Genomic DNA, 27,558 nt, shown 5'->3' with positions numbered 1-27,558 from the left:
CTCTGCTGTCTCTGTGTTGCTGCCTGGACTCCCTCTGTTGCTCTTTCTGAAGGCATTCTCAGATGGCATTTATCAGGCATGGTTTGTCCCACCCTAAGATAGTCATGTAACATAATGTGAGATGAACCTTGCCCAAGGTCTTCCAAAGTGGACGCAGATCACCTTCTCCAGCCAAGCCTGTGCAGGTTGTATTTCATGGGTGACTGCTACATTGTGCATTATAGATAGTCTGCTGAATGCTACCATTCCTGCTGTGAATTTTGAAAGCTGCTGTCCTTAATTTCAGCCTTTGCTAGGGCTTATTCAGTTGGATGGACAGTTTATTTAGGTGGCGTATATTCCTTGTACTTTTCACCAGCCATTTGTACTACTGAAAGCCCTGAAAAACTGCAGTTAGCTTTAAAATCAGGGCACCTGTCTGACAGTTAAGCATGAAAATGCGGGGGCTATCTCATTTCAGGCAAGTTCAAGACATCCACTAAAACTCAGGCTGGCTGCTCCTGTGCCAGCTGCTGCTCTTCCTCAAAAGCTTTAGTCCTTTTGACAGCATAAGCTACTCATTTTTTATAGATTATTTTTTTCCCCCGGCTGGAGTTTCTTTCCTCTTCTAAGTGATTTCTCAGTGTGGACACCCCCAGGTGTCTGCCTTGCTCCCCTTGACTGACATTTCTGTAGCAGATGGTGCAAATAAGCTGCCATGTGCAGTGTTTTTCAGATCAATATAAATAACTGCTACATACAGCTGCGCCTCTTCATATTTTGTCTGACGGCACCTACAGAAGGATTAAACAGCATGCCACCAGCTGCTTTCAGACTCGTATTCTTCAAAAACATAATTTTTCACTTTTTCTACCAAATTTTCTGTTTTGTTCCTCAGTATTCATAACTTTTTCTCATTTTATGTATACCAATGCTGTATCTTCTTTCTTTCTCCCTCATGAATTATTTCACCAGATAATTGCTCTCTTCCATATAAAGTTTGCCCTTTCATCCTTATCTGGACTTGATCAAGCTTTCACCTTCCCTACTGTGATTAATCCCATGATTTTTAATACATCTTACCCCACGGAGCCTACGTTGCTGTCACTCTTTTGAGGATGACCTGTCTTTCCTTTCTCAAACTGCTTCTGCTCTTAAGCAAATATATGTGAATTTCTATTTTCCTCTTCAGTATGTATGTATTCTGCTTACCTTATTACAGATATTTTGTCTGTTTTACCTTTATCTCTTGTCAAAGCTCTTCCTGTAGTTTTCTTCTTTTTCTTTTTTCATGCTCATCATTGGTAGCATACAACAAGCAATTTTTAGTACATACGGTAAAGCCTGCTGCTTCTGCGCAGCTGTGGATACCTGGTAATTATAGTCATAAACTACAGACCTGGGAAGGACTTGCAAGGATTGTCTGGTTCATAACTGCTGCTGTGAATCAAAATAAATAGTACGTGTGTTATTCCTGAATAATGTTTGTGTAAACTGTATGTATTTCCAATATCACTTTTAAAACTACTTTTGATTAATTGAAGACATAAGTTTTATTCCTTATATATAGTGTCTGATTGTAGTTTTAAGATGGAGCAAAAAATGCCAGCAATCAGGCAATATCTAATGACTGACTAATGCTATACATGTGGCATCTGATCTAAATAGAATCAAACTATCAGGTAGTCTCATCACAGGTCAGTCTGGTTTTGTTGTATCTCAAACTCTTAGGCCTTTTGATCAGCTTTGATTAGTGTTAGCCTTTTGAGATGTGTTGGGAATATCCTGATCTTTGAGACTGTTGTGTTTAATACATGCTATTGGGCTGAACTGGAAGGAGACAAGATTCAGATGCACAGATATCTTTAAGGTGTCTTTTTGGCTGCAGACATACTCATGTCCCTTTCCTTATTCTGAAAAGAAATTGAAAAGCAAACTGGGGTTTCTATCTTCTTTACAAGAAGTGAAAAATCAGCTGTTTCACCCCAGTCACTAATGTGGCCAGGAAAAACCTCAAGAGCAGAAATAAGGATAGAAATATGTATAAGTGGTTCCGTCTTCGGGAGGTGAAGCTAGGAGTGTTTCAGAAACTAACTTACAAGGAAAGCATCTGCCTTTGTTGTTTTTTTTTCAATCACAACAAACAACTTTGCTACATGGGCAGTAGGCTTGGACCTATCTTGTTAAAATAGCATCAAAAATGTTTAAGATCATTCTAGAAGGAAATCAACAGGGAAATGCTACAAATCAAAATGGAAATTAGATTTTTGCTTTAGACAGACATTGACGTTGTACCTGCTCCTCCAGGTGACTTCCCGGGGGGGATTCATTGCAGCTTACTCATGAAGGCTTGTTGCTATCGATGGTGAAGGCAAATTTATCAGCTGTATGGGCTTTTCCCCTTTGTTTGATAAGAAATCAACCTTTGCTTCTGAAAATATTGAAAAAAATATATAGTCTCAGTAATATCTGGCTCTTGTCAATAGCGTTCTTATTTCTGAGATGCACAGATATGGTCTCAGAAAGCTGCTGAAACACCATTTGAACAACAGCAGAACTTTCTGTATTTATCACTTCAAGGTATCAGTTTGCAGCCAGGCCTATTAAAAGGCAGAAAAACTCATGCACTTTGTTATTGAAGTACTGCTTAGTATTTTTCAAAATGGCAAAATGTTGTCCCTCCTTCGATGCAATTCAGTACTGGAAGTAGTCAGTCTTACAAGCTTGTCAAAAAATGTACTGGTGTTTTTCCCTAAATTTCATGCATGTAAGGGATCAGCTGAGCCACATGTGCTGTGCTACCTGCAGAGCATCAGATTGCTCTTTAGGCAGGAACTAGCAGCTCAGGAATTCTCCAGGGTTTTTTGTTCCTTTTCCTTAATGAATACAGAAATGGCAGTTATCTTCCTGAGCATTATTCAGAAGAGTGTAGTCTGTAAGACATTAGCTAATATATTCTTGGTGGGTGCAGTCCAGCTCTGTTATGGCCTTGGTGGCTTCTCTGTGTTCTTTAGACGTTTATTGATCAAATAAAATTCTAAAAATGCATCACAAGCATTTCCGTCTATGCTGCATTAATTAATCTGCATTTCTACAACCTCCGTACCAGAGAGACAGATCCTATTGATTTTGCCACTTGAAGAGAGAATAAGTCTTCAAAGAGGAAGTAGTTTAATTATTGTGTTATGTTTACTGTTGCTGCTTGGGTTTGTTTGCTTCTGTTTGTCTTGCTTTACTTTTCCAGAACAGGTTACAGTTAAAGAATGGTATCTTTTTACAAGTATAACAACCTTACCTGTTGTAATTCTTTGGTGTGGGTTGCATCAGCTCATAGCTGTTGAGTTTGCACATGGTCTTTCTCTGTGTATGAGTGAATGTTCATACAGCGAATGCTGTAAAACTGTCAAAAGAGGAAAATGCAATGGCAATAAATTGGAAATGCATTTCATGTTCTCACCTTTGCACCAGTACATCTTCACTGGAATGTTGTCTGGGATTTAACTACTAATGGCTAAAATTAGAATATTTAATTGGCAGAGTCTATTCTGACTGTAGGTAAAATGGGTAACTTTCACTTCCCTATTCCCCGTCACTGAATCCATCTAATTTTTTTCTTCACTTTCTTAATTTTCCTGGATATGAGGCCTGCAGCTGAGTATCATGCAATATGTATCTTGTTTCAAGGAAGGAGATGGTCTAACTGATGCTGTGTTACGGCCACATACTGATGTGAGGACTTTATTCCTGTTTCATCACAAAAAGCGGAGAATATAACTTGTTTCAAGGAAACTGCAGTAATGACTCCCTTATGTTCCACAGGCAAGCAGCCCCTTGTTGTACAGCTGCAGACCCCTCTCCGTCTGTTGTTTTTATTTACAGCCACAGCTGTGACTGTGTATTCAGGGATTTGATGCTGAAGTTTACTTGGGACTTCATCTGCCTTCCTTTTAAAACTTGCTATGCTTGGTAGTTTATACACATCAAACCGAATGCCTTATTCCCTACTCGTCGTGGTGTACTGGTGATGACACAGAGCCACGTGGGAAGAATATTGCGGTGAGAGCATCACTGCAGCGCCGCAGCCGTGCCGGCATGGCCTGTGGTACAGCAGGTTGTGGCATCGGGCTGTCCCTGAGGGGCTGCTGCCGGCCTGCAGGCACGTCCTCGGCTGCTCGCCGCTGGGCAGGAACACGGGATGATTTAATTCCTTGGCGCTTTTTAACGACCAATGATAATGGTAGAAGAAACACCTGAAAGTATCTAACCTCACAGTGTGAATGGCACAAGAAGCCGGTTCCTCCCCGCAAGCACACTCCCATGTGAGAACAAGTGTCATTATTAATATTTTTACAATCCAATGGTACTAAGCAGAGTGTGCAAAGGAAAACCCTAGAAGGCTCTGATGCCCTTTTAACCCTCAGTCTCTGCATTTGTTGGCCTGCATTGGATTTTTGTTGTGCTTCCAGTGCCTATAAGGGGTCTGCAGTCGTCAGCCTTGCGGACGCTGTGTGCTGAGCAGTGCAGCCTGGCGCAGGCACGGCCAGGAGGCAGGGAGCTCCTCTTCTGTCAGCGGGAGCACGATGCAGATTGTGCCCGGCAGGTCCTTCTGTTAATTAGGTCTGTCAATTAAAGTGGTGGTGTGCCTGCCTAAAGTGAAAAACAAAACAAACCTGTATTTTAGGCAGCCAGCTGACATCTCCACTGGGATGCAAACACAATTTCAGTATTTTTTGCAGTATTTTCAATTTATTTTTACAGAAAAATTGTCATCAACATTTTCATCAAAGGCAAAACTTTCTAGTTTTTATTCTTTCTGTGCTTCATACCTTTTCATGTAAAGAGAGGAAGGAAGCTAGGAGAAAAATCACCTGTTTGAGAGAAAAACTATGCATTTTAATTTTCCGTAAAAAGCACAAGTCCTTCATCATTCTTTGTGGGCAGAAAATAACAGCTTGCAACTGGAACTCAAAGAAATGTTCAGCAGACATACATTTTTAAACTTTTCATCTAGTGGCTCAATATTTTTTGACAGTTTCTGATTGACAACACCTTACAGTATTTGTAATTGAGAATATTCACTCTTTTCTTAGACTTTTAATGTTTCAGTACATATAGCAATTCTTTTACCAAACTCCTAAGAAATTGCCAGAGATGGTTGACTGAAGTGTGAGAGAGAAAGGGAAAGGTCAGTGGGCGGCATGATACATCTGTAGTCTGAATTAATTTATTGCTTGCAGCCCTCCTGGGTGCCTGCTATGATACATGAAGAGATAAACCGCTGGAGACAGCTTTAGCACAAGCACTGCTTTATGCAGCTGGGTTTCAAAATAATGTATCAAACCCTTAATGTGCAGCTATCATTCTAACAACATGGTATTTTCCGGATTTCTCATGGCCTACTTGTCAGAGCACTCTGTTCTGAGCCTGCTTCGGTTCTGTGGGTTTCACAAGCTTCAAAAACAGGACTGAAAAAATAAAATACAGCAACTGAAATCACTGGTTTTTAGATGGGTCGTCCTTGCTCCAGTCACATTTTAAGATGTCACTGAAACAGCAGCCTGTAGCTGATGATTGGATTTTAATGAAGAGGGAATGATATTCTCCTTTTTCAAAGTGTCTTTCAAGGTATGAAAGCCTTAGAGATCTTTCGGGACACTCAAAACTCACCGGTTCAAACTACTGAATCTGAAACTTTTTTATCCACATGTGATTGGAAAAAGATTTTCCTTAGCCTGCATCTGCTGTTACTACAGCAAAACTTGTAATCTAAGATAGGAATTAGCCTGGGGTTTTTTTATTGTTGTTGTTGTTGGTTTTTTTTTAGGAAAGCACTCAGTAATTAATCCAATTTGCATGTCTAAATGTTGTTTTGTTAAGGAGAAATATTTAAGAAAATTACTGTCCATATTTTCATGAGATCTATAGGATATTCATTTAAAATATTTTTGTCAGACCTTGAAAGGGCAAATTATTGTGCCAGGTGATCATTCCTTTAAGGGAGTGATAAACCCAAAATGTGGATGTGTGACATAAGATGAGAAATTAATATTTCAGATAATTCACTGTCAATGGCACTTATAACTAATGATCAGGAATATAAAATAGCTTATAGGACTAATTTTAACTAGCTTCTGGATTGCTCTACTTGCATACAAAGACATTCACTAACCCTTTATTCTGGATATAACTTTTAGACATTTTTGGAGGCTGATGCTTAGAAATGTCCATTTCTGCAGCTGGTCTGAAATACAAAATAAAAAATTCAATAGAGCTGTGAGACAGGACCATGGGAACTCCTTAGAAAAAAGCTGAACTGAGCTTTAATGTTCTTAGTCAAAAGAAATCTGAAACCAGGCCAGACCACATTGGAAGCACTGATGAGTTCAGGCAACTTTTGCCATAAATCATGTATGGAGTATCCTATTTTATGCCTGCATACTTTCTGCCTTGTAGCTGGAGTGGAAATAGAGACGTAAAATACTTTTAGAAATTGTTGTTCTGTAATACTCCTTAATGCTGACATGTCAAAATAATCACAACCACAGAACACTTCAGATTGTTTTTTTGTTTAAGTAAAAGTGAGCATCACTGGTCTCTCCTCTTTGCTCTCCATTCTCTCATAGTCTCTCTCTCTCTCTCTCTCTCTCTCCATCTTTTCCCTGTTTGGCACTAGACCTTTGTAAAGTTCCATAGTGATTGGCAGAATATTGCATCTGTGGAGTTAAATTGGCATAGTTACATTCTGGTGATCAGGTGTTGCAAATATCAAATTTAAAATATAGCTCAGAAAGAAACTGAAGGAATTGGTGGAAGGTGAATAATTTGGCACTGTTAAGCATGATGGTGCTTAATACAGCCTGTAGCGCATGAAATATCCATTCATCTGAAGCCAAGAAGATATGTTCAGGGATAACAGCATCTGTACATGCCTTGTTTCTTTTATTTTTCCTGAAGCATCTGTTGTTTGCTAGTGCCATAGATTATCAGGACCTAAGGCTAAGCCAGGGAGGACCCGCTGCCGGTGTATGGGCATTCCTGCCCGCCTGTACCTTGGGGGAAACTGCTAAGTCAAACAGCACTGATCAGAGACCCAAAACTGTCTGGGGGAGCAAGTCTGCCTTGCTCCGGAATGTCTATTTATCCCTGTCAATTTTGACAGTAACTCCTAAATTATTGTACAAATAGAAATATGCCTTACTTAAAACCATCTAAGAGGCCAGTAATTTGAGTAATGATTTTCTTCCTGACACTGTAAAAAAGAAAACTCTCCTAAACAGTCTGGCCCATTCAGTATTTTCACTCCTGGTTGACCGGGTTCAGGCAACTTCTGCAGTCAATAGCTTCATTTAGTTTGGCATCAGATGGCTGGGCTAACCTAATTTCAAATTACATTATAATAATTTCTTTTGGACTTCAATCTAATATTTGTTTCCGTTTTCATTCTAATATTCGTTTTGGCGTTGAACTTTGAAGGGAATGATTTTCAATTGACGTTACGAGTATAGTCACCCAATCTGGGAATCGGGAAGCTGGTTTGCAACTGGGCAGCTGCTATTTGTGCCAAAAGACTGCATAGGTATGAAAATAGCTAAATTCGCTGCTCCATTTAGGCGTATTTTTCAGAGGATCTGTTCACTAAAATACCAGTTTTGAAGTCTAATAGCTTAGAAGAGATGTGTACCTGAATCAGCTTAGCATTCCTGCCTTTACTGCTGGCATTACTGCTGAAGTGAGCAGGGTGCAGGGTTGGACTACAAAGTGCCACCGAGCTGGCGGCACAGAGGTAAAGGCTTCCTAGGGCATCTCCATTTGTGGCAGGATTTTCTGGCACCAGTTTTTCTGATGGCTGATCCCTGTTTCCCTGTCACTTGCCATCCTTTCAGAAAATGCAGTTATTCTCACATTCTTGTATTGCTTCCCTACATGTTAAAAAGTCTAAATAAGTAATGAACTGGGTGCTGTTCCAGGGGACTTTTTGGGGGAGGCTGGTTCTTACAGGATTTGAAGAACAGGAAAATAATAATACGGCATTTAGAGGGTTATTGGGATCTAAGGCAGCACTCGTTGAAATGTCTGGGGAAGCTCATACCTCAGTAATTGCAACTTACCTATAAACAGAAGCAGACATCATCATGTCCTTTCAAGCTAGGTCACATTTTTAGGAATTTCTCATGGCCATAAGCATAAGATAAATGCACTGCACTTTTTTTTTGTTGTTTTCTTTTTTTTTGTTTGTTTGGGTTGTTTTGGTTTTTTTTTTTTGTTAAGGGAAAAAAGCCTGTGTCTCTGTTCAGCTGATCCATAGCAACTTGCCTCTAGGATATAAAATGATTTAGAATAATTTATTTCTAAATCCTTTACTACCTGAGTGCTCTTCTGTTTTTTGGAAAAAAAGGTTGTCTCCTGTGTCTGTATTACCATTTTTTAGGTAATACAGTTACCTATCTAATGTCTTTAAATATTACAAAGTACCTGGACATAAAATGAGCAGGTCGCTACATCCACCTAACTGCTCTTCTTTCAAGAAGAAGATATTCTAAGTTTCAGTGTTCATTTGATTTGGGGGTGAGATCAGGTGCTTGGTGAACTGTGCTGAATTTATCCTTCATTATGCTATTGTAACTAGGACAAAACCTTTAATCTAAAAATATATTTCCCCTACTCAACTTTTCAAATTTTGTGTTTTGATAAACTGACGCTTTGCAAGTACTTCATTGCTTGGCTTCTGAGACTTGAAGTGGGACACTTCCACCATATAAATTAATCATAAAGATGCACTAAATTTTCCATTATTTTGTTGCTAAGGGAAATGTTCTAGGGACTGGGAAGGTGGGCGGACAAAACGCTGGTGAATGGGAGCTCTGGCAGGTGAGAGGGGTAAATATGCCCATTCAGGTAAGCACAGCCAAGTGGTGCAGAAATGTTCACAGCAGCTTTTCTGGCAACCTGAGATTGCCCTGACAGGTGAGGTGAAGCCTCCACAATCTCCCACGATGATGTTAATGTCTGTCAGAGCTTGCTCTTTTGGATTTGTGTGTACATTTTCTGTCTGAAGAATGAAGCGAGGACAGTTTGAGCTGGGAGAAAATTTGAAAGCTCATTCCCTGCTAATGAGTTCATCATTTAACTGGGTTAAGTTTTGCTACCCTGCGTTGTTGCAAGGGGGTGGTTGTTCAATTGTCCTCTAATGAATTGTCAGTGTCAAGATGTCAAGAAATCCATCCAGTGTATGTGAACTGAAGATCTGCGTGGAGCTATCTGAATATGTGCTAAAAGGTAAAGTCACACTGTTGGTGATGAAGTGCCATCAGATACCCTGAAACTGGGTAAAAGAAATCATCAGTCCTTCATGCTAAAGGTTAAATATACGCTTCTCTTGCTCCAGCAATTACAAAGTGTCACTTTAGAGCACTTTCATTGCAGCCTTGTCTTCACAGCAGCCTTCTTTTCCTTTGATCGCTACCTCATTCCATAGTGACCTTTCGGCATTAGATCCCCTGATTCCCCATTTTAGAGATGTGCAAATGAGGTGGTGTGTCTCATGCACTCTTGACATAAATTCTTCTATTGCTTGTGTAGAGATAAAGAAGGGATAAAACGTAAACTATTGAATTTGTAGTATATCTATAAATCTGTAATGTAAATCCATCATATTTTAAAGCTAGTGCTTTTGCACTTGCTGCCTTTCCAGCAATGGTATTGATGATCTCTAAAATATATGCTTATGTTTAATCCAGCCTGAAGTGGATACCAGTTTTTTGCCCAATTTCAAATTATAAATGCTACTTTAAGGGTCATGTAAAGCATCTATTCTGCAGACTATGCAATTTATTTTTAAAAGAAAAAAAGCTGAAAAGTAGTGGGGTTTTACAGAATGTTTTGAAAATGAGCTGCATCTCTCCAGACACAAGCTTTAATAAGTAAAAGTGTTTTTGTTTAGGGCACAAAGCTTTAAGAAGTAAAAGTTCTTGGTGATGGAGGGGGCGGAAGAGGTGACAGGGCAAAGGTGGTGTTAACAGTGCAGTTTGATGATTCACTGACTCGCAGTCTGATATTTGTAATAAAACAGAAATTTCAAATATTGTGCTTTCAGGAAACACAGCTTAGTAACCTTTACAGGAGCCTTAGTAAACAGGTATGACACTTGCTATGTATTAATCTTTGTAGTCTTTTTTGCATTTATTTACAACCAAATTTTAGGAATAATGTATTTTGGATTTTTAAGCCACCTAGGCAAATTTTAAAAATAGATCTGATTTCATTAACTGTCTTTCCTCAGAATAAAATGTGTATAAATTATAATGAATAATTATTCTTAAATATATGATTGACCTTTAATTTTTCAGAACAAGCCCCAGAAGGTACATGTTTGAGTCAAAAAGTACTCTTCATAAAAACAATGCAGAAAGTTATTGCAATAAAGCTGTTCACAGCAAAATGCAGTGCAAGCAAATTGCTGTGATGGTACACTTCATAGATTACCTGCATTCTGGTTTTGTGTAAGTCAATCTCTGTTAGTAATAATGCACAGCTTTGGTCTGCCCATGAAAAGAGCGTAGTTGGGGTGTTAGAGAACATAAAGAAATTAGTTTAAGTTAATGTCCTGGATCTGACAGATGTACACTGCACCGAACAGTACCCACTTTAGCAAGAAATAAATTCTACTGTAGATATTGTATGTTTGAATTTACTGCAGTAGTTGAAAACTGGAAAGTGACTTCAATCATGCTCGGGTTTCTCTGATCCTCAATGCGAACGCAGTATTATTTGTTCCATAGACTCCAGTGTCTGACAGTAAAGTAGAAGAATGTGGATAAATAGGACTGCATTGAAGTACCCCCCTTATTTTCCGCATACTGTGCCACAGGTCGCAGCAGAACACAAAGCAGCTGAGGGGTGGATTTCTAGTGGGCTGGGCTTACTGTTTGTGTCTCCAGGGCTACTGAGCAGATTCCCATTTCAGATATTTCCCTCCTGTTACCTCAAGAAAACGAAATTGCTGAAGGGCCATGCAGTCAAGGAAGCAAAGTAACATTTTCCAAGTGAGTTATATTTCTGTTGTTGAGGCATAAGCTATGACTAATAAAGGAGCATTTTCTTAATCCTGCTTTTCAATTTTCATCACAGGAATTTAATGAAAAGTATGTGCCAATAAAAAAGATGGGGAAAATTATAGGGAAGTGTTTTCAGCTTTGCTGCAACTACTTTTCTATACCTTTTCCTCTATTTTTCTTTACACAGATACTTTTGAATGTGTACAGCAATACTTTAGAGAATGGGTTTTTGTAATAGCTATTCTTATCTTACAACTCTTACATTTCCAGGTGACTCGAGTTTAGGTACAGGACTGACCACGTTTATTTTTCACAGAGCTGCTGCTTCAAATTATTACATTCACTAATACTCTTTTGGGTTTTTGTAGAACCAATGCAGCTCATAATTGTATAACACCTGCTGTCTTCTATGCTGCGTGAGCTGAAATTCTGCCCACCCCCTTTCCTCTTTGTGCTTGCTAGGCAGTGAAGGACATTTGCCTTTGTAGTGTTATATAAATATTCCAAAATGTTTATTTTCTCTCCTACCCAGGATTATTTAGGTAGTTCTGCAGAAGTTTACAAACCTGCCAGTTGCTTAGATGAGTCATAACACTCTAGTCATGTTCCTCTGCATTAGCTGGAGATGCCTGGTGTGTTTGGCTACTTCACATGGCAGTTATAAATCTTGTTTCTTGCTGCATTCCAGTTTCTGTAGTTCTCTTTCATCTTTCTAATAACTCTTAGCAGTTTATTTAAACCTACACAATGTGACAAAGCTTTTTCTCCCCCTGAAGTGACTGCACTGAAATGACAAGTTAATTGATTCATTTTTATATGACTAAGGTTTGCAAGAGGCTTTGAGACTTTTTGGATGTGGGGTGCTGTACTCGGTGCGGGTAAGCTGTTTTACAATGAATATATAACTTAAAGAGCAGAGTGGTCAGCACTCGGAGCAATGCAAATCTGCTTAGCTGGGTAGTGCAGCTGAATTTTGCTGCCACAAGAGCAAAGATCCTGGAGCTTGCCAGTCCATCTGTAGAAAAAGAAGAGAAAGAAGCAAAGGGTGAGCTGGAGTACAGATCCAGGCTTGCCCGTCCTGCCTCAAGAATGACAAAACAGAGCTGGGCGGCTGCGTCCAGCAGCCACTGCCGCGCTCGCAGCCTGGCTCTCCTGCCAGTGCCAAGCAGAACAGCAGCCGTGGCTTCCCCTGCCCACCCACGGCAGGCAGGCAGGCCCTCCGGGCGCCCAGCAGCCTGCTGCCTGTGCAAACACCCGCTCTGCCTTCTGACACAGCTCCTGCTCACTGCCGCCTTCACAAACCACTCGGAAGGGGTCGAGTTTTGAGACTTGCCCAGGGTTTGCTGTCCCAGTCTTTGGAAACTCTTATTGAGGAATGCTTAAAGTTGCCTGAAAGTTCATAAAAATTCAGAATGTCAGGGGGTTCACCTCCCGGTGATGGCGGAGTTGGTGCCCTACCACCCAAGAGAGTCAGTGGTGGCTTGTCACGCCCTGCCCACGCTGCAGGGCTGTGTCGTGTTCTGAAGCTTTGCTTTGCAAGGGGTAGTACTTCTGTAATCAGCACAGGATGAAGAGATAATTAAGCCTTGAGAGGTTATAAGATTTATGTTGGAAATGGAGATAATATATTCTGAATATGAGTTTGTGTTTGTAGATAGCAAGACTTTTTCAGGGCAATCAACTTTTTGATTTACCATTCACACATTGGGCAGCAACTGATAGCAGAACCTTCCAGCACTCAGCATCTGTCAGAGTACCTCATGTTTTTAAATTGATTTGTGTAATGAGATTTATTGTGACCTTATAGAAGTAGCATAGAGAAAACCCTCAGAAGCAAAGCCTTCTGCATCTTCAGAATCTGCTTTCCTTGTGTGTACCCGCTGCAGCTGATGCCAGGCTCTGGGAAGCTCAGGAGATGGGTCCATAGCGAGTGGGTGAAACTGTGACTGTGCCTTGTCTTTCTGTCCCAAGGTTTTATTACACTGCTCAGTAACTAAGGAGCAAGCTGTGTATGAAGAGTGCAGTTTCTGAGGTAGCACAAGGCTTTGCCCTGGAGTCTTTAGCAAAGAGATCTTTCTCCTCTGTACTTCTGAGTCTGTTTTGACAGAAGAATAGCTGACTCTGTATTTTCTCTGTGTTTACCAGCATGTGTTTTATATGCTTACATTTCAGAACTATAAATCCCAGAATAAACAGATGAAACATTCTCGAGTGTGTTTTACCTTAGGTCAGCTGGCTGCAGCAGTGTCTGTATCCACAGAGAGGGGCATCACCTCCCAGTCCCCTGCCTGAGCCAAAGGCAGCCACGGGGAGGGGAACTATGCTTCCTTCCTTCCCCACAGCTAACTGCCAGGCTCGGAAAACCATGGGACTGGATTGCATTGATTATGGTAATGGTCTGCTGCAGACCAGAAATGTCACAAGTGTCTTGGGGGTGCAGCAAGCAGTTTTCTTTTTTCCCCTTGTGTGCCTACCGAAAGGACGTGGATTTCTGTTCTTTCCCTCTGCACAAACCACAACTATTCTCTGAAGTGCTGAATCAAAACATGTCACTTAGCAAACTGTCTGGTCTTGTGCTGAAGACTGCAGGCTCTGGCAGGACCCCAGCACCCTCCTGGCTCTTTCCAGTTCCATTACCCGCAGTGCTGGGGAGCCACCCGTATCTTACTTCTGGATGGAATTTGTGACGTATCACCCAACAGATGTCTAGCAATTGTTGTCCTCGTGTTAAATTACCATTTTAAAGGAAAAGGAGAGAGTGAGACTTTTAGCACTGTTGGACCTAAGCTGACTTTTAAGATGAGGATTGTACCCACTGAGTTTTAGGGAAGAGCAGAAAACTGAAGGAAACGGTGGCCCAGCTATTGCTTGTAATGACTGCATGAGCCACCTGTACTTTCTCTCAATTAACTACTTCATTAAATGCCAGTTTGATGACTTGTACGGTGACTGTTGGGGTAAGTACCCTTGAAGGGAAGCAATAAAATACAGTAAGTAGTGACTGAAACTTCAGTCTTCACTTTTTCACGACAGCAGACAAAATCCAGCATCCTCACTCTCTCCTGGTATTTCTCCTGGTTTAACGTGAGATGGACAGGGGTATTTTTTAGTGCCATACTTTTGCTATCTGATCTGAAGCTCTGCAAAATAGGGTTCTGTACGAATCTGTTGATTGATTTTTTTTTTTTTTTTTGTTAAGAACAAACACTGAATTACTTCGTGTGTGAAAGTATTTCATTTTTCTGTCACTAGTCAAGATCTGATATGCCTAGGTCTTGCTCTGTTCTGTGGATATAAATGAAAAGCTTTATCAATGGAAACTCCTTTAAGCTAGTGGCAAGTGTGGTTCCAAAACTTCTACAGTAACAGAATTCACAACTGATACATGCTGATGTAATGCAATTGAAGTTGATGCTTTTCTACTTGCTTGTGCCACAGTTAATTTATTTTTATAATTCCCTTTCCTTGAAGATAGGTCCCAACTGTTTATAACCGGTGTTTTGCCAGCCTCTGTCATTTGCATCCCACCAGGAAACTTTAGCAGCTCTCCACAGTAATGCATTGTGGCTCTTCAAAGGCATGGCAGGCAGTGCTGGCAGCGCCTGGGAGCCGCAGCGTGGCCGAGGAGGATGGGGTCGGGTCTTTCCTGCAGGAACTCCTGAAGCCGATTGTGAAGCTGTGTCCTCCCCGTTCCTCTGACTCCTATGGGACGGGCAAAGATGTTGAAAAGGCAGAATGTGTTACTGGGGGAGTGTAATAACTTGGTTTGAGTGGGTCATTTAGGTGGGCTGAGATGATGTTTTTTTCCTATTGCCTTGGTGTTCTGCTACTCTTGTGCAAGTGGTGGAAATCTTAAATTAAAGGGGTTTGCTGCAGATGAGGGCGGCAATACAAAATCAACTTAAGTTTTATCTTTTTCCTTTTAAAGATTACTTATGTATTTCTGTGGGTATAAGAATGTCTTTGATTGACATCTCCTGCTGGCAAGTGATTGTCCTTCCAAATGGCCACCTCTTCTTGTATACGCAATTTTACTCGCTTTGTTTGTGAAATAGCCATCCACCTGTCTCTTCTAACTCTTGCTTTACAGTGCTTCTTAAAAATTGTCCCTGAAGGACACTGCCTCTTTTCCTTTCCTTACTGATTTTGTTTTCCTCCGTTTTGTTGTGTTCCCTGTATACCCTCAAGAATGAGATTATCCCATTCTTACATTTTTAGGTAGATGGGCTCACAGGCTTGAACTTTTCTGCAAGTTCCTTTATTCCTGCAGTGCTGCAGGTACACAAATAATATGTTTGCAACTGCAAATCATAAAGAAATATCTTCTATAATTTTTAGACAGGATTTAGCTATATCAGATATGCTCCAATACCTTCCTCTGTCTTAGCAAGGACTTAACCTCCACTTTCATTGTTTATTTTCGGAGACATAAAATAAGTGTGTGTAAAACCAGTGAAGTCAGGTTTTCAGTCTCATCCAGTGTTCTAAATAAGCTAATTGGTTATTGTTGTTTCAGTTCTAAATTCTCTATTGTCATTTGTGTTGTTTTTGAAGGAAATTTTGCATCTCAATTTATTGTCCATTTTGAGAGCAAAGATACAAAGATAACAGGGCAAGATATTTTATAGCTTGGTTTCTCCTGCTCAGTATTTTTTGACAGCATCCCTTAAAATAGAAATGCAAAACTGTGTCCTACTTTCCCCTCACTAAAATAGATGCCTTTTGTTAATTTTAGATACAGCACAGCAGGATATATAATTAATGATATCAAAGAATCCATATGATATTCAACAGGGTCCTAACATCAAGGACAAAAGAAGTCTGACAACAGCTGTCCCTAATGATTTGGTTTGTAAAATGTTTTCTTTTATTTCAGGAAGTTGGATGCTTTCATCTATGATGCAGCAGTGCTGAATTACAAGGCTGGAAGAGATGAAGGCTGCAAACTTGTCACAATAGGGAGTGGATACATCTTTGCCACTACGGGCTATGGAATAGCGCTTCAGAAGGGATCACCTTGGAAGAGACAGATCGATCTGGCCCTCCTTCAGTTTGTCGGAGACGGTAGGGACCAATCTGTTTTCCCTTCTTTTCTCTCTCTGTGTATGCACAGTGAATTCAGTTTTAGTATCTCTGAGCCTCTTACTACTGTTCCCTTACAGTCTTTCAAAAACCAAAACAAATGCAAAAGAAACGAGTAAAATTATTTCTTGCTGAGACAGGAATTCTCTTCCACTCTGTTCTAACTCACCTCACCACCAAGGACGCCTGCATCTCTTTTCAGAAAGTGTTCTCATAAAGTAACGCTGGCCTCAATGTTAGAGAGAGGTTTTTTTTAATTTTGTTAGATTTTTTTTTTCTTTGACTAATTCCTGAGAAGTTTTTACTTGGTAGAAGAGTTATCTTTTGGCACGACAGTTTTGCTATTTAAAAGTGTTTAGCTCAGTTCTAAACTGGTGTTAAGTGATCCCTAATCTAGGAAGGATTAATTTAAACTTCTGGTAAAAGCTTATTTGTGGAATTGAAGTACGGTGACTGGCTTTATTGGATTTCAAACAGCTGTTTTTCATTCTAACACAAAAATAGAAGAATTGTAGGGCCTTTTGGCACTTCTGCCCTGCAAAGGAACTGCACAGATTTGATATATTGCAGACAGTAATGACTCTTTCTCTGCACAGGGCTTGAACTACATTTTGATTGTATAAATGTTTCTTTGCCACAGTGAGACTTCAAGCCTTTTGCATGTGACTGCAAACAAAAATGTGGCGGTTACATTTTTTCTGTGTTATGACTGACTGAAATTCTCCATCAGATTGGAATATGGCGTTAGATAAGCATTTTGATTATTAATTTTTTTCATAGATACATGTGTTAACTTTGCATTTCTCTGTCAGTGAAAAAGAGGTCTTTATTGAAAAATAAATATGCACTTAATATCACCAGAAGCATGCCATTGAGACTAAGAATGGTAAATTTTGGTATAATAGGACAGTTTAAGTGGCAAAGTGCAGGGCCATAGTGTAGCAGCCTCCTGTTCCATAAAAACCAAGATGTTAATTTTCATACTGGAGACAGTGAGTGTGTTCATCTTGCAGCACATGGATTTTATTCCTGTTATAATACTAAATGACTGGGAGAGATGTAATCATCATGACTGATGCATTTTGTCTGGTGTACATATAGGGATACTAGTGTTGTCGTTATTGATCTGTTAGATTTAGAGAAGCTTGTGGAAGAAACATTGCTTGCTTCTCCTAAGGGATGAGTATATGACACATAATAGCTAGATTTCAAGAAATTACATGTTCTTGTTTCAAACAGTTGCAATTAATAGGCTAAAATCTTTGCTTTATTTTTCTATTTGTGAATATTTTGTGGATAGAATATTTTTCTATTTGTATAATACTTTTAAGAAGTATTATAATTCTGACCCACTTTACGATGGGGAAGTTGAATCGAAGAAGTTGAATTATTTGTCCCATACTAAAGTAGAAAATGATTCTGTAGCCTGAAGGATGATCTGAGTCGTCTTTCTCAGTTGTGGGCTAACCCCTTGAAATGTTGCCAGAGCATTGCTGAGGTTCTCATCCTTTTCACCTTTCATTTTCTTCGTGCATAATCTTTCATCATTTTTGATACTTCTCATCCAAGAAAAAGAAATGAAATCACAGGGTAAGAAAGTAAATGAAATGGAAGGGTAAGTGTTTGGAGCTATTACTGAAAAAGTTTGTCAAAAGGTGCTGCATTTTTATGCATCACTTTGAATATCAGAGAGAAAACAAAATTAATGGGAGGAAAGAAAGAAAAATATATTGTTATGTATTTACTTTTTGACCTGTGGATTTACATGGTATATGAATGCTTTTATCTTTAACCCATTTTTAGTAGCTGGAAATGATACAAACCAATTGTCTGCAAAACTCAGCATTAAAACTTCCATATGAATAATTTATAGAATTGCAATAGATACAGATGGCACCCAAATAAATGAAACCTTGCCATGAATGTCTGCTGCCATGTTTATCTTGCTCAGATATTACATCAGAAGATAAGCAAAGGATTTGCATGCACAGATCGTGGTGATTGTGAATGTGTTTATGGCATCTTTTCAGTGGTATTTTTCAGTACCTTTAGAAGGTGCTCGAACAACCAATGAATGCTAAAGTGTTCATTTTCTCTTATAAAGGATCCCTAGATTTGTTCAGAAAATGCTGTGGCCACAATTAAAGAGAATAGCAGCTGGACATATGTGATGTGTAGGAATTATTGTAGGTATGTTTCCTTTAGTCTCAGAAATGTTTTCTACCTTGTCTCACTTCATTGTGTCAGAGGTCTAGATGATAATTTTCAGGAAAAAAACAAACAATCAAATGGGGGGAAAAACGAAAAAAAAAAAACCAAAACCAAACAACACCCCCCACCTCCACCCTGCAAGTAGCTGCAATTTCTTTCACTGATTTACAAAGTACGTTACGGGTAAACTGGAACAAAACACCAAGAAATTAAATGTAAAGAATGTTTGCTTGGAACTAGCATGACCTGATTTTGTAATCTGTCTAACTTCAGTAGTTCGATGAGTAATCTTTTTAGCTACGAACTTACATAACTCTGTTTTGGGGAATTAGAAGGGGTGAACCCGGAGTTCAGACCAACATCACTTTGCTGTATCACTAAAAATCTCTTCGAATTTTTTTTTTTTAAATTTTTGACTAAAAGCATGGTTCGGGGCGAAGTTTCATCTTAAGATGATACACCTGGGAAAGCTTCACTGGAGTCTGAATGAGGTTGTTTAAGTAAACAGGCAAACACAAATGAAGGCAGAAATACTTCTTTTACATGTATAATATCTGCAGAATTTATTATTCTTTAAGACTAAGCCTATAAAACAGCAGAGTGCCTAGTAGTATTGAATTATTATTCAGTGTATGTAACAGAACATTCATCACAGTATGGAATAATTTCAATGAATGATTATAAATCTAATGAGTTTCATAACTGTAAGAAAAAAATCCTAATGAGTTGAACAAACACAATTTCTTGATATGAATGCTATGCTAATAAGAAGAGAGAATCTTTTGGATGATATTAGATATTTGGATAAGACCAAGTAATTTGTTTAAAAGTATATCTGATTGTACCTGCAAAAACCTATGATCTCATCTCCCTTTCACATTTATACAGTACTGAGACAGCCTTTTGAAATGTGTTTCAGAGCTTTCAATTTCCTCTGCCTGCGTCTTTCTCCTGTGATTTTTCTCACTTCATTTCAGCTTGCTTCTTTTGAATATTTCTCCTACTCAAGCCAGTTCACTCACACATTAAAGTGAAATTTTTGCATAGTGGTTAGGAATGTTTTCCCTCTTCCTTGCTGATGCAAACCAGCCAACTGAAATGTGAATGACTTGTTCATGCAGGAGCATCTTTTCATACTTTCCAAAGCACGATGCCTTTTCTGCATTGAAGTCAATGGCTTTGAAGTCTCTTGTATCTTGTTGCCACTGGAATAAAATTAAGGTAAATATAGAGGGATATAGATTTGTGTTAGGGATTACTTTAAGCTTAGAAATGTATCTACATCTCTAATCCTGAGGACAGTTCTACTGGGTGGACAAATTATACTGACAATTAACAACTACAATGTGAAAGCGCCTCTGAAGTCTCAGTGGAAGGAAGCAGGCTACTGGATGCCAAGTTTGTTGCTCTAACAGAGAGGAAGAGAGACAGAAGGCAGGAGGGATGGGAAGGAGTTGCTGAGGAATTTAAAGAATAGCTACTCAGTTGTCTCAAAAATAGAATTATCCCCAAAATGTTTCTTCACTTGGTCTATGCAGGTTCATGCACACAGCCCAGTTCATAGGAAGCTGAGATGAATATGCATTTGTTAAGTATAAGAATAATTGCTTTGGACACTGAATCTTTTTAACATAGAGTTAGGAGCTGCTTTTTCTTGTATAAAGGATATGAATGAAGCATATTACTAGTGAGTTTTTCCCTTCTTAAATTTACTATCTGTACATCACATCTCATTATCCGTAAGAACTTCCAGCTGACAATTAGCATCTGCAGCTTTGTTTAAAACAGTTGATCATCAGGGTAATTCTCTAAAGCACAGTGGTGGTTGTGCTTTTTCTTGGCTTGCTGTGGTCACAAGACAAGATTTTCATTGTTTTTTAACAGAGATATAAAAATATTTCTACCGAGACACAGAAGACTTTTTCTCAGTCTTCTGTTGACAAATAGAAGCACCCTGGAGTTCAAAAGCAGCTAAAATGATATGGCTGCTAAGAAGCAACACCATCATTTTGTTTGGAACTTCCACCCACAGCCGCAGGAATTTGTCAGAACAGAAATGTTGTGCACTGAAGAGTCGCATGATACGTGCTTTGATTTCTTTTATAAACCTCTGTAAAGAGCAGCTGGGCAAGCTGACATACCCAGAATCCAGCATGTTACCCTAGCAGCTGTCAACCACTTTTTTGCTCTAGCTTGTCACTTGGTAAGTGCAGTAAAGGCTCAGGCACACACAGCCTGCGTGGTGGAGCAGGGCTGTAGCTGCTGGACTGCACTTTGGGAAGGGCACCATCTTCCTCCAGCCTTCAGCAGTAGGAGCCCCTGGCTAGCTGTCTGAAGGCCTGAGTGCTGCTGACACTGCTCTGCCTTGGGCTGCATGCTGCCATTTCGAGCGAGTGGCACCTTCCTAAGGATATCCTGTCAAGTAGTTTGAAAGACATTCCTTCTGAAACCTATAGCATCATGTCTTTGGGATCTGGAGCAGAATCACTGGTGCCTAGTAGGTGAGGAGAATTTCTTTTTCATTCTCTCTCTCTGCCTTTCTCTTCTTTTTTCTTTTTTTTTTTTTTTATACATTTATTTGTGAGCAAATGAGATTATTGAACTGCAAATTACAAAACTGCTTTGGGATTAAGAGAGCAAAAGGGCTTCAGAGTGTGCATGGGATGGAGAGAAAGACAGCAAGAAGCCTCTAGCTATGGGGTATGCAGCAGAAATAGAGGGATAAAAGACGCATGGATGGAAAAGAGGAACAGAAAAACGCTGGGTAAAGAGGGCAAGATTGGGGAGAAGTAGGAGAATATCAGCCAGATGGCCAGGTTAAGCATCTGCTCACGTGAGGTACTTGTAATGCATTGTGCTACCTGCAGGTTACAAGGTCAGTTTAAACAACGGTCTGGGAAAAGATCTCCAGGAAAAGAGGGACAGATGATATAGCTCTGTTAAACCCTTAAAGCTGCAACCTTTAAAGCAATTAGAGACACAGAGATGTAAAGAAGAAAACTGGGTTTGGTTTCCGTATCCACAGAGAATTAGTTATCCCCTTCCTAATAATTTTCAGTTCTGGTTAATCTTTATGTGCTTTTAGGACAGCTTAGTACGCAAAGAATTATTTTCCTGGGTGGATAATTACTTCCCACTCCTTAGGGATAATAGGTAACTGTGGAAATGAGATTTGCCCCCTTACATCTGGAAAAGGAAAGCTCTCTGCTTTTTTTTTTTTTTTTTGATTTTTTAGCATAAACCTTCCAAGTTGCTGTCTAGATTTTAAGGAAGTGTAGCAGTGTGACTCACACTGGCTTTTAAAGACCAAGAAGGAAATATGTATGTGATTATAAGGACATATTTTCAGTACGTGCTGCACAGGCAGAATACACCCACAATCCCAGTGATTTTCTGTTTATATATTTAGTGTCCTCCTTAAGCAGTGGGTGGAACAAATGTGACTGGAGAGTGTGAGTGTATAAGTGGAGGGTGTTTGTGTAGCTGAACAAGAGTTAGAGGGATTGTAATATTGAAAGTCGTGCTTAGCAGTTCTGTTAATTCATCCTTAAATAATGGGGACATGCAGCGTGCCGTCATTAGCTCACAATAAGTTTATTGCTGTCAGTCATCTGTGTTCCTCTTGCTATTTTTACAGTAGGGAGTAACTCAGAAAATAAGAGAGATTGTTTTGGGGGATCTAGACTGAATTCAAAAAGTTTCTGTGCTTTTACATAATCTCTTCTATGAAACATGCTGCACGAATCATATAACCAGGTCACACTGAAATTGATGAGCTTATTGAACCAAATGCACATCAACCCATTTGCCTTCTGCCTCCTCTATGCATGACAAAGACCCTCCTGTGTTAGGGTCTCTAAGTGATGGGGTGCTACCTTTCTGCTCCAGCACTTAGTGAGACTTCTCACCAGAGTAAATGTGAAACAGGATGAACCTAAATTTTAAAAATACCATTTGTCCAGTCTGAATAATCAGATGATTCTACTGGTTCAGCCACAATCTCTTGAAGATGATGCCCTACATCTGACCAATCTGAAAGTACATATTTAACCCTTTTATTCAAGATCTGTAGTTGGTATCTGCCAGTTTTCTTTACTTGCATGCTGGCTTCTCAGGCTGAACCCCAGGTTATCACTTTGCACAAGAGCCACCACCCCTTGTACCATCAATACCAGCCGGTTTCTTTTTGCACCTTCTGCTCTGTCACCTGCACTGTGATCTCCTGCTGGGGTGGCCTCCTTCTGCCCTGCACGTGACACAGGTCTGGGGGACGTGCTGACACGAGAGGTCTGTTGTACTTAACCAATAAAACAACAAAGACGTCCGGCGGCAGCTTGGCTTTCTCCACTTGGACAGAGCATCCTTCCCTCACTCGCCCTAGGTGTGCTGCTGCTGAAAATGCAGACTACATTTCCGAGGGTAGGGTGCAGTGTGTGAAGCAACACAATATAGGAGAGCATTCATTTTTCCAGACAACTCTCATTCATGCCAGGCGATGGGTTTTGGACTCAGGAGGGTGGCTTGCCATGCAGCTGAAGTTGCCTATACGCCTGCTGCTGGACCCGGCGCTGAGGCAGGTGTATCCTACACTGGGGTTTCCACAGCTGGACTGTGGTCCAGTGCCTTTGTGCCATGGATCGCACGGCGTTAACCCAATCTCTCACCCATGCTGGAGAGAGCAGCAGCGCATTTTAGAAATGCCACTCTCAGAGAAACCCCCATTAGATGATTTTTGCCTCAGTTTGTTTCAGGTTTGCTGTTTCTCTCATGTTCTGTTGGCACCTCAGTGCCAGGCTGTGGTTTGCAATGAGGTGCAGGTACAGTTTGGCACCCTGAACCACCCTGAAATTGTCATTTGTGAACTGCATGTGAAGCGTTAAAAATCTTTTTTATTTGATCCAGAAGGGACATAGAAAATAGATTTCTCCTCCTTTTATGTGTGAGAATAAGTAAATAAGTTAAAATTAAGGTAAGAACTTGATGAAAATACACCTCCAGACTACCTAAGGAAGTAGTTGTGGCAGCCTGTGAAGCATCAGTGGTTATCTCCAGGAAGCTGTGGCTTTAACCTACATGGTTAAAGAGGAGTAAACCCATCTGTCTTTTAAAGAAGAAAAACAAGAACTCAGTGAATTACAGACTTTAGTGATTATAAAAATACTAAATCAAATTATTTAGCAGTTTAATTTGAACATTTGGAGGATAATAAGCAAATAAAAATAAAAAACTTGTTTTTCCAATTACAAATCTTGTAAAATTAATGTAATTACTCATCTGATAGGATAACTGTTCTTGCAGAGAACGTAGATAGGTGAAACACAAGTAAATAATAAATTCTTTATGAGGACTATTTCTGTTTCCTTTTCCACTCGGTCAGTGCTTTGACTGTCATCACTGTTTATATTTTGCTGCTTGTTCTTCCCTCACGTAACTTCTATTTAATAGCTTCTTGACAAGCATTTCTCATGTAGTAGCGCTAATTCCAAAGTCATATCTCTGTTATTATTTCTTCAATTTCCCTTCATCAAGCACTCCATCCAAACTTCTGCCGGCGGTATTTCTCCTGGGGGCTGGCGGGGCGCAGCACACCTTTTAAAACCAAATGGTGTCTCAGGCTTCTGACTGCTATTTTGGACTGTCGTGAGGCTGTGCTTAATCGAGCTGTATTCCCAAGTCACACTGAAACCCAGCCCAGGCTTGGCTTACTTCCCAAAAGTGAGGATCAAAGGAGGCAAATCAGGTTTTGCTTGATTTTGGGGGTATTTTTGTACCAGGATGAAGCTGGACCCACAGCTGCACTGGATGGGGCTGTGGGGAAGAGAGAGGTAAAAGCCCTGTGGCTGTGGGCTTGGAGAGGTGGGTGGAGGCACCGCCAGCCACGCAGCACTTCTGATGTTTGCTACTTACTGGCTATCAGTGTGCACTCTGGGTTTTGCCATCAGGAGGATGCATGGTTAGAGTGTCTGTCTCTGTCACTTTTTCCCACGTTTGTATCCTCAGGGAGCGGGGGAGAAGATGCTCAGGTGCCACTCAAGCTTCAGAGGTTTTGCTTTCTTTCCTGGAATGCAGCAGCAAGTTGATTTTATTATCTGCTTTCTAAATAAGCAGCAAAGAAGGTTACTCTAGTCTATTTTGTTCTTGTTTTGGATATAATTATAAGACTTTGTGCTTGCTTATTTCTGGCAAGTTTGTAGCTAGGGACATACATACTTGTTGTCTATCAAAACCAAAAACCAAAAAGCTTACCCCAAACTGCTTTTCTATATATATATATGTGCAGAATGATGGATTATGTGGGTTTGAGGCTTCTCTTTTTTATAAATAACGTGATTTTCAGTATGCACTCATCTTGCTGGACACATGTATGTAGAGGAAAACAAAATGAGATCAGTGAAATGACCCCAAGTCTGACAGCTTTAACTGCTAGTATCGCCTGGCTGGCCCGTCCCTGGGGCAGGCGCTGCCTCTTTTGGGAAGGTGGTTTAATGAGCAAAGCTGGCAACCAAGGGAGGATGCCAGAGCCTTACAAGATGCTGGGCCTAGGAAATGAAGGGAATCTGCGGATACCCGTAACCCCCCCTAAAAGAAACCCTGCGAGCTGACACGTCTCCAAGAGGCAGCCACAGAGACTACAAAAGGGCAGCATAAGGGCAGCATGGTTTTCAGCTCCAAGAGGATGGTGGCAGGTTCAGATGACACCACAGCCTGCAAAAACTGCCGAGGGCTATGATGAGGAAAAGCATGTGATTCTACCCTTTGATCTTTTCTGTGTCTGGATAATGAAGTTTTTATTTTGAAGAGATTGTTCAGGGGACACACTGGACAATTTATCACTCCTTCCCAGATGAAGTATGAAATACACTAAAGAAGCTGCACTAAAATGCAGACGAAAGGCACTTTGGGGATGTTCAGTCAATGACCAACTGGCACGTTTGTGTGCAAATAGCAGTCAGGGCAGAGAGCACCGCAGCCACAGGAGCAAACCCAGGAGAAATACAAATGGATCCCAGTACTCTTCGTGCTGTAACCTAAAAACATTGTAAATAGTCTTGAATTACCACTGAGAGCGCTAGAATTTTGCAGTTTATTAGAGAAGACCATACTGTGTTTTGAGTCAATAGTGCAGAGGCTTGACATTGCTTGAAATATGGATCTTTAAAATGCTTGCTTATGCTGACTCTTACACTATAAATGAGGCAGACTTTTTATGATACAGTGCTATAGAAATTTTAAAAATATCTTCATGTAGGCATCATGCAGTTATTTGTGAATTTTGCAAGTTAAATATACTGTGAACATATTAAACAGAAAATGACACCTTTTTTTCCCCCAAATATACTGGAGCTCTTAATTTTCTAATCTTGTACTATTGTCATGGCATACATTGTTGCTGAAATCTGCAACTATTCATTTAATTGTTAATCTAGTCCACATATGGATGGAGGTAGAAAATGACAGTGGCATTACAATCCTAGTAAGTGCCTGAAGTGAAAACAAAAAGCCTTAAGATAAGTCTGATTAATATTTATAAGTCATTGACCCCCCCTCTATTAGCTGCGGACTTGAACTCCATTAACACCTGGTTCACTGAGGCCTGGCGTTTGTATATATTGAGCTTACTGACAGATTTCCAAGGTCTGCCTTAAACAATATTTGGAGCTTTTACTTGCTAATTAGAATTATGCATAAATGGAAATGACCGAACTGTCCAATGCCTGGTGATCACAAATCACTGGCCTTTCAGTTGCCAAAAGAGTATATTGCTATAGGGGTCTTCACCCTATACATTGACCTCAAGAGTTAGACCACCCAAAAGGATTTTGAAGACAACTAGATTCCTCCAAAAAGACTTGATTCTTTTAAATATTTTTTGCTGAATAGAAGTTTAACTAGCCTCGAAGTTCAATGTTTTGAATTCCAACTCCAGGCAAAGTTTGGAAGTGGCTGATTTTTATAAGGAATGAATCAACAGCCCAGCTAAAAATATCCTCATACCTGAGGATTTTGTAATAAAAATGTAATGCCTTCTGTAAATATCTTGGGGAAAATGTAATGGGAAGGAAGAGCAATAAATAGATTGGGGATTTTTGCCAGTTTTATAGGGTCAGCATTGGTGAATTGTTATTACAAGGTAATTAGTAACTGCTTTGTCTGTGTTTCTGTGTGCGTACACAACACGTGTGTATAAATATATGCTGTAAATGGTAACTAATTTCTATATAAAGACCAGAATTACCAGCCTAATCTGTCCATTCCCAGGTAATATCATTTCATAAATATGACAATCCAATGGTTCACAGTGCTTTGCAATCTATAAAATTGTGGATTACTTTTGGGTGTTAATTAACAGTGATTTCTGTAATTATCAGATATAATGGAAGCAGTATCACAACAGCAGGATATGCAAGAGACTGGGATGCTTTGTTCGCCATAGCTTGCCAGGGCACTGTCATTTATCTCAACTCAAAACAAGCTTAGTTGGTTTCCGTAGTGATGTTTTTGGAAAGGTTAGTGGATTATCAATAGATACTTTAGATGTACATGCCAAAGGGAAAGAAACGCGGAGGAAACAGTAATAAAAAAAAAAAAAAGGTTTAAATTCCTTTGTGGATTTTGTTATGAATCATAAAAGGGCAGAGCAGTCAAATCAAATTGATGTTTGACAATCATGGGAGATACGAATTTTCCTGTGGGAAGTAATGAGGGCTGATTGTCAGAGCTGTAGCTACTAATGCACAAACCAGAAATATTGCTCTCTCTTTGGACTTGGGTTATTTTCTCCTCTATAGCCTCTGTGAATTTTATTCATAGACCTTGGGGAGGACTTGAAAGAGAGACAAGGGGAACAGTCCACTGAGGTTTAGCAGAACCAAAGAAATCCAAATGTTCTAGGGTATGGAAATGCAATAATGAACCCCAATTATCTATGTAGTGGCAGTGTGCAATAGCTACACTGTTACAATTACTAATATATTGTCCTTCTGTCCTGCATTAGAAGACTTCTAAAGATTTAATAGGATTGACTTTCTTCCTTGGGGATGCTTTTAGGTATTTTGAAGATTGAACACTGTAATTTGGGAGAAGATACACTGCCTTTTCCAGATGTAAAGGTTTTACCCATGCCTCAAGCACAAAACAACTCAGAACTAGGAACCAAATAATCTCTCTCACAAGTCTGTGAAAGGCCCTTGCTAAAGTGCCTCAGTACTTGTCCTTTCTCCTTCAATTTTTC

At 39.9% G+C, this 27,558-nt stretch overlaps 1 protein-coding gene across 2 annotated transcripts in view; it reads left to right on the top strand.

Moving 5' to 3' along the window:
- The window catches only part of GRIN2A (glutamate ionotropic receptor NMDA type subunit 2A), a 192,089-nt gene that overhangs the window by 147,761 nt on the left and 16,770 nt on the right, over nucleotides 1-27,558 (top strand). For both annotated transcript variants that reach the window (XM_055709924.1, XM_055709923.1), the window contains exon 12: nucleotides 15,910-16,097. In XM_055709924.1, the coding sequence (XP_055565899.1) occupies nucleotides 15,910-16,097 (188 nt within the window). The remainder of the gene's footprint in view (nucleotides 1-15,909; nucleotides 16,098-27,558) is intronic.

This window comes from Falco cherrug, chromosome 4, assembly GCF_023634085.1.
Source record: "Falco cherrug isolate bFalChe1 chromosome 4, bFalChe1.pri, whole genome shotgun sequence".
NCBI lineage: Eukaryota > Metazoa > Chordata > Aves > Falconiformes > Falconidae > Falco > Falco cherrug.
This window is presented reverse-complemented; position numbering and strand designations above follow the sequence as displayed.